The sequence below is a fragment of the Oncorhynchus mykiss genome, chromosome 12 (genome assembly GCF_057628025.1).
Source record: "Oncorhynchus mykiss isolate SJ-2025 chromosome 12, ASM5762802v1, whole genome shotgun sequence".
Lineage (NCBI taxonomy): Eukaryota > Metazoa > Chordata > Actinopteri > Salmoniformes > Salmonidae > Oncorhynchus > Oncorhynchus mykiss.
Genome location: NC_143033.1, coordinates 17,995,672 through 18,003,665, shown reverse-complemented (window position 1 = coordinate 18,003,665; position 7,994 = coordinate 17,995,672). Strand labels below are relative to the sequence as shown.

At 42.7% G+C, this 7,994-nt stretch overlaps 1 protein-coding gene across 4 annotated transcripts in view; it reads right to left on the bottom strand.

Moving 5' to 3' along the window:
* Positions 1–1,324: 1,324 nt before the first annotated feature.
* The window catches only part of clip1b (CAP-Gly domain-containing linker protein 1), a 63,964-nt gene continuing 57,294 nt past the window's right edge, over positions 1,325–7,994 (bottom strand). For all 4 annotated transcript variants that reach the window (XM_036937067.2, XM_036937066.2, XM_090191876.1 and 1 more), the window contains 4 exons: positions 6,711–6,771; positions 5,277–5,495; positions 4,989–5,101; positions 1,325–4,766 (listed from right to left, as the gene is read on the bottom strand). In XM_036937067.2, the coding sequence (XP_036792962.2) occupies positions 4,532–4,766; positions 4,989–5,101; positions 5,277–5,495; positions 6,711–6,771 (628 nt within the window). In that variant the 3' untranslated portion in view covers positions 1,325–4,531. The remainder of the gene's footprint in view (positions 4,767–4,988; positions 5,102–5,276; positions 5,496–6,710; positions 6,772–7,994) is intronic.

The following is a 7,994-nucleotide window of genomic DNA, read 5'->3' as shown; positions in this document are numbered from 1 at the left end:
GATCAACCTCAAGCCTATTTATGTATGTATTTTTATTCAGGCTCAACACTTAGTATTTAAAAGTGATCGAGCAATCAATAATTATTAATTTTTCAGGAAATCAGTGAGTTCAGATGGCAGATGATGTAGACATGTGGATCTCAGAGCATGAGCCTACCTGACCCAATGTTTATCAGTGGGTGCACACATCCAAACATCAGTTCAATGGAGAGAAATGACATTTCAGTGGAGACAGAGGATGGCTTAGCATATACTTAATTCCCAGTACAGCACTGCTGGTACTAGTCATGTTATTGACATGAACAGTTAGAAGAACATCATTATGTACAACACTCAGTGTTAGATCTCTATTTATCTTTATTATGTTGTAGCTTTCATCATCTGATTGAGTCAGTTAATGCTTCTAGTTTAACTCATAAACTGTGTGTACGGAGCTGGGAGATGTGAAAATGTCCGATATTTTAGTGTGTTTTCTTGGGACCATGTTTGAGCTTAGAATGATCTTGTACAGATTGATAGTTAGTTTGGATTTATTTATTACTTCGCTAGTGCTTGGATTTGATTATGTCCAATGGTTTTGTTTTATTAATAAAAATCCACAAATAATTCTGTTACCCGTTCACATGATTTCAGACGTGCTAACTCCAGTACTAGCCAACTCTTCAACAGTCGGGTAAGCTTCAGTATTTCTGTATTTTTCTTTCTGTTTGAGTTATAGGTCAACATAACTAAACTTTTCCACAGAGTTTGAGGCCTGCAGATTTCTCCTAATGCATATTTTGTGTTGATATCCAGTGTGAATGAGGATCCCATTAGACTCAGAGAGAAGGGAATCAGTGGTAGCATCTGGCTCTGTGTGCAGTACAAAAATACTTCCCCAATCCCTTCTCCTTCTCTTTTAGGGGCATGTGGTTGTTTAATTATTATTTTCCTTCTGTTTTGTTTGACTACATTGGCTGGGAGGGGAACTCATTAAAAATGAAGAGGGTTATTTTAGTTCCCCTTGTCCTGTCAGGGGTAATGGATCTGGGGATGAATGAATCATGAGCAGCTCCTGTACTTATTGGTCCTAGAGATGTAAACAGCCTAGTTAGTTAGTATAGGTGTGGCTGGCTGGTGGCCTTGGGTTGGGGGGGCTGAGCAGAGAGTAGTCTTGTCCAGAAACAATCCCTACTCCTAGCCACTGGACACTCTGTGGAGAAAGGATGGATTGGATAGGTCTACGCAATATGGTTGTTGTTTATTCCACCTTCTCTTGATAGATTGTTGGAACTATAGTTTACATCATCAGACAAGAGAAAATCAAGACGCCACAAGTGGAGTATTTGTTTTTATAGTATTTGTTGTATTGAATCATTAGGTGTATACAGAACATAGAAAAACAGTAGCATTTTAAGGGTCCTCATCTGTAAAGGGTTTATAAGTTTAACTATTTACAAACCCTTTATAAAGCCTTTATAGATGATGTTAAGTGTAACATAGAAAACACTGCACTAATCAGACACGTCACTTAGTAAAGTAGAAATAGTCAACAATGTGCTTATAGAGTTAATAACATCTTTACAAGTGTGTTAAGTTTGTTCCCTGGAGTCGATACGGCATTATCATACAACAACATACAGGTCCGTTTCCTATCAAGACAAAGCAGAAGAATAAAATACGCATAAAATATCATTTTGTTTCCATGGCACCTTGTGCACATTTTGTTCTTTCAGAAAACGTCTGATAGGTATTTACAAAGACGGGTGTCATTGGTTAGTCACATAGATCTAGCATACATATCTTTGATACACTGGGAGATTCAATATGATCCAAACTGTGTGCTTCAGTACGTTTTTAAAAGAATATACATAAAAAACATAGGCATTACATAAAACGTGAAGTAACTACTAGGTACCATTCTGTCTTGACATTTATTATCAAATCAATAAGTTAGAAACTGCCATTCTAAAACAAAAATAGTCTAAGTGTGTCCTGTAGTCTAAGTGGGCGTTTTAAAGTGAGTAGTGCAGTAAGTTAGTAGTGGCTGGCTTCTTGTTGACATTAATTGTTATGAGTCTTGTACTGGAGAGATTTCCCCTTAGATAGGCCAGCTACAAAGTCAAAATTATCTATATTGTGAACATTTATGAAAACCCAAATGTGCTTTTTGGTCTTAATTTAAGGTTAGGATTAGGCATTAGGGTTAGCAGTGTGGTTAAGGTTAGGGTTCAAATCAGATTTTATGACTTTGTGGCTGTGCCAGCTAGTGACCACTCTGCAGAGCTGCCTCCAGAACAAGATTCATGATGGTAAACACAAACTTGTGCAACTAGCACCAGGTTAATGTTGAGTGGACATGAAAACAGAAAACGTTTTTAAACTGAAAATGAGCTTTTTTTGTTGTTGAGAATTTCCCAAAATATCTCCAGTTCTAAAACGTTCTCTACCATTTGGTGCCTACTGAACACAACCTAGTAGTACAAGTAGATGTGTCCTGTGGTACTAGCTTGTTCCCTTTGTGGAGTGGACATCCCTAGGGTCCTTGTCTGGGCCTGGATACAGTACACTGACTGGGAATGCGACATGAGAAAGACAGGAATGTGTTAGAGAAACATTAATAGTGCTATTAGCAGTGAACCAGTCTGGTGCATCCAGGCCATTCACCATGCGTATGTCTGCGTCAAATGCCCTCCCTCTTGCCCGGTTACACATAGGAAGTTTAGTTCCCGTAGGAACTGAAGTCAAAAACCAACCCATGCTCTATATGAAAACAAACAAACAAATACATAAAATAATGAACTAATAACAGAAGACTGATTCCTTTATGAACTAATAACAGAAGACTGATTCCTTCATGAACTAATAACAGAAGACTGATTCCTTTATGAACTAATAACAGAAGACTGATTCCTTTATGAACTAATAACAGAAGACTGATTCCTTTATGAACTAATAACAGAAGACTGATTCCTTTATGAACTAATAACAGAAGACTGCTTCCTTTATGAACTAATAACAGAAGACTGATTCCTTCATGAACTAATAACAGAAGACTGATTCCTTTATGAACTAATAACAGAAGACTGATTCCTTTATGAACTAATAACAGAAGACTGATTCCTTTATGAACTAATAACAGAAGACTGATTCCTTTATGAACTAATAACAGAAGACTGATTCCTTTATGAACTAATAACAGAAGACTGATTCCTTCATGAACTAATAACAGAAGACCGCTTCCTTTATGAACTAAAAACAAAAGACTGATTACTTTAGGAACAAATCACAGAAGGCTGATTCATTTATGACTAATAACAGAAAACTGATTCCTTTTGTTCCAATCCTAAAATTGATCTTGCACTACAGCAGTATATCTCTGGACGTAGGAGAGGGAGTTAGAGAGAGGAGAGGGATAAGAGGAGAGTTAAAGCAAGGAAGGAGAGTTAGAGAGGGATGACAGTTAGAGAGATGAGAGTTAGAGAGATGGAGATGAGTTAGAGGGAGGGAAGGATAGTTGGAGAGTTAGAGAGGGAGGAGAGTTAGAGGGAGGAGAGTTAGAGAGGGAGGAGAGTTAGAGAGGGAGGAGAGTTAGAGAGAGAGGAGAGTTAGAGAGAGAGGAGAGTTAGAGAGAGAGGAGAGTTAGAGAGGGAGGAGAGTTAGAGAGGGAGGAGAGTTACAGAGGGAGGGAAGGATAGTTAGAGAGTTAGAGAGGGAGGAGAGTTAGAGAGATGGAGATGAGTTAGAGGGAGGGAAGGATAGTTGGAGAGTAAGAGAGGGAGGAGTTAGAGATGAGAGTTAGAGTTAGAGAGATGGAGATGAGTTAGAGGGAGGGAGGGAAGGATAGTTAGAGAGGGAGGAGAGTTAGAGAGAGGGAGGAGAGTTAGAGAAAGGGAGAAGAGTTAGAGAAAGGGAGAAGAGTTAGAGAGGAGAGTTGGAGAGAGGGAGGAGAGTTAGAGAGAGAGGGAGGAGAGTTATGGAGGGAGGAGAGTTAGAGAGAGCTAGGAGAGTTAGGGAGAGAGGGAGTATATTTAGGGAGAGAGGGAGGAGAGTTAGGGAGAGCTAGGAGAGTTGGAGAGAGGGAGAGAGAGAGGGAGGAGAGTTAGAGAGAGCTAGGAGAGTTAGAGAGAGGGAGGAGAGTTGGGAGAAGAGTTGGGGAGAAGGAGGAGAGTTGGAGGGAGGAGAGGAGAGTTAGAGAGAGCTAGGTGAGTTAGAGAGAGCTAGGAGAGTTAGAGAGAGGGAGGAGAGTTGGAGAAGAGTTGGAGAGAAGGAGGAGAGTTAGAGAGAGGAAGGAGAGTTGGAGAAGAGTTGGAGAGAAGGAGAAGAGTTGGAGAGAAGGAGGAGAGTTAGAGAGAGGAAGGAGAGTTAGAGAGAGGAAGTATTAGAAATAGTAGGAGAGTCTTTTGTAGCGGGTGATTTGGGGTTATGTGAGTGGACTATGACATAAATACTATGTTATTAAAAACCCAGAGAAAGTAGTCTGGTGTGTGTTGGCGGTCTGTGAAGGGTCCTAAAGCTAGGCCTGGCATGGTTGGGGTGAGAAGATGAGTCTCTAGAAGGTCTGGTCTTCCTGGCAGGACTCTATGGAGTGACCGAAGGCCTCACAGATGTCGCAATACGGCCGCTGGTCGGCAGGTTTGCCCTTGAAGGAAGAGTGGGGGACTGAGTCGGGGCTCTGGGCCTGGGTTGGACAGTCCTCAGTGTCATGCAGGTCAAAACAGTCACAGATATCACAGAACAGACGAGGAGGAGCCTTCTTGTCCTTCTTAGATCCACCCTCCTCCAAACTAGAGAGAGAGAGAGAGAGAGAGGGGGAGAGAGAGAGAGGGAGAGGGGGAGAGAGAGGGCGGGAGAGGGGGAGAGAGAGGGCGAGAGAGAGGGCGAGAGGGAGAGAGAGAGAGAGAGATTAGGTAGATGCTAAATAGTGCATTTTGAGGGGTCTGTCAACAACTGTAACTAAGGACTACATTTGGAGTTAGGGTTCAGAGGTTATTGGTTATAAGACTGACCCATCAGTGCCGTCATTGCCATTGAACTCCGCCAGAGCCATCTTCTTCAGCTTGACCTTCAACTCCTCATTCTTCCTCTGTAGGTCCACGATCACACTGTTCAGGAAGTTAATCTAAAGGAGGGAAATAGATGGAGGGAGAGAAGAGAGATCACAGTCAAGCTTATATAAGAAAGAGCGAGGTGGAATGAGAGACAATGGTGGAAGCGCAGATATCTTTCTATGCAAATGATATACTACATTAGTGACAAGCAGATGGTGAAATTGTTTTACTAATTGCCAATCATACCTGTCCCTCTGCAAACTCCTTCTCTTCTCTCAACTGGTCCAGAGCTGTGTCACCTGAGGAAGGCACTCCACTGTCCCCTCCCTCAGAGGCCTGCCGTCCCAATAGCCTCTGCTCCAGGCTGGTGACGCGTTCCTGTAGCTGGGCCTTGTCTCTCTCCAGCGTCTCCACGGCAGACTGCAGCGTCTTGGCCATGGCGTTCTCACCTCGCAGCACCGCGATCTACAGGGAGAGGGAGACAGAGAGGTTTCAGCTAATATACAGATACAGAAAAAAAGCATTGGAACCAATGCCAGTTCAAAAGACCCAGAGTCTCCAGAGTTGTGTATATACACTATACCTCATCCCTCAGAGTCTCCAGAGTTGTGTAGATAAACTGTACCTCATCCCTCAGAGTCTGACAGAGTTGTGTATATACACTATACCTCATCCCTCAGAGTCTGACAGAGTTGTGTATATACACTATACCTCATCCCTCAGAGTCTGACAGAGTTGTGTATATACACTATACCTCATCCCTCAGAGTCTGACAGAGTTGTGTATATACACTATACCTCATCCCTCAGAGTCTCCAGAGTTGTGTAGATAACCTGTACCTCATCCCAGAGTCTGACAGAGTTGTGTATATACACTATACCTCATCCCTCAGAGTCTGCCAGAGTTGTGTAGATAAACTGTACCTCATCCCAGAGTCTGACAGAGTTGTGTATATACACTATACCTCATCCCTCAGAGTCTGCCAGAGTTGTGTAGATAAACTGTACCTCATCCCAGAGTCTGACAGAGTTGTGTATATACACTATACCTCATCCCTCAGAGTCTCCAGAGTTGTGTATATACACTATACCTCATCCCTCAGAGTCTCCAGAGTTGTGTATATACACTATACCTCATCCCTCAGAGTCTGCCAGAGTTGTGTATATACACTATACCTCATCCCTCAGAGTCTGCCAGAGTTGTGTATATACACTATACCTCATCCCTCAGAGTCTCCAGAGTTGTGTATATACACTATACCTCATCCCTCAGAGTCTGCCAGAGTTGTGTATATACACTATACCTCATCCCTCAGAGTCTGCCAGAGTTGTGTATATACACTATACCTCATCCCTCAGTCTCCAGAGTTGTGTATATACACTATACCTCATCCCTCAGTCTCCAGAGTTGTGTATATACACTATACCTCATCCCTCAGAGTCTGACAGAGTTGTGTATATACACTATACCTCATCCCTCAGAGTCTGCCAGAGTTGTGTATATACACTATACCTCATCCCTCAGAGTCTGCCAGAGTTGTGTAGATAAACTGTACCTCATCCCAGAGTCTGCCAGAGTTGTGTATATACACTATACCTCATCCCTCAGAGTCTCCAGGTGTTGTGTATATACACTATACGTCATCCCTCAGTCTGCCAGAGTTGTGTATATACACTATACCTCATCCCTCAGAGTCTCCAGCTCCTTGTCCTGATCTGTCTCCTGGTTGGACAGAGTTTCCCTGAGGAGGAACAGAAGCAGAGAACCGCTTAATACAGAACTCACCCAGCAACACTGGGCCTGTCAGGAACAGTGCAGTACTGTGTGTGTGGATAAGGTTGTTAATAGTTGCCATTATGCACAAATTATTTGCAAGGTGTTCGCCTAGGCTACGCAGCAGAACATTGTAGCGAATTTGGAGGGCAGACTAACAGGGACTTAACCCAAGTTCCCGTTGTGCAGTGACAGTGCCAATAAAGTTTTTTGTTTGTGCTCATAACGCACCATGGGCATTAGAAGAGTGTATGCCTATAGTCTGAAATCGCCAGGGGGAAACTTGGTGTGTGTGTGCGCGCACGCATACATGTCTCTATGGGTACAGTGTCTGATGAAGGTCTCTGACTGTAACGTCACACAATGTTTTTTACTTTTGATTTACCATGAATAATATACTTTTTATAATGGAGAGTTTCACACCTCAATTTATTTGTAAAAAAACTTCACACAATAGTTTGTAGTGATCCTCAAAGAAGTGAGACAAGCTTCACCAAAACATACTGAGAGCAGTTAGCTAATTTTCACTCACTACACTGGGGAGCCCTGACAACACTAATCCAGACGTTGAAATCATCAGACTTGACAACCAGCAGCAGCAGCAGGGGGAGGAGTCAGATTACAGTGGATTAATCTGTCTGTGGATGGCATTACCCTGCTGGGTCTCATCCAATACAACCTCAATCACAACAGATGTAGCTTTTATGTCTCTCCCTAAACAAAGTCTGTACAATAGATACACGTCTGGATTAGCGATCATACACTGTTTACCAGGGCTACCAACATTAAGGCTAATCTGAAGATGGGGCTGGCTAAGGCTAAAACTGGCAAGTTTAGAGAGTATAGGAATATTGTTATCCACGTTGGCACCAACGGTGTTAGGATGAAACAGTCAGAGGTCACCAAACGCAACATAGCTTCAGCGTGTAAATAAGCTAGAAAGATGTGTCGGCATCGAGTAATTGTCTCTGGCCCTCTCCCAGTTAGGGGAGTGATGAGCTCTACAGCAGAGTCTCACAACTCAATCGCTGGTTGAAAACTGTTTTCTGCCCCTCCCAAAAGATAGAATTTGTAGATAATTGGCCCTCTTTCTGGGACTCACCCACAAACAGGACCAAGCTTGGCTTGCTGAGAAGTGACGGTCTCCTTCATAGCTGGTTTGGTGCTCTCATCTTATCTATGAACATAGAC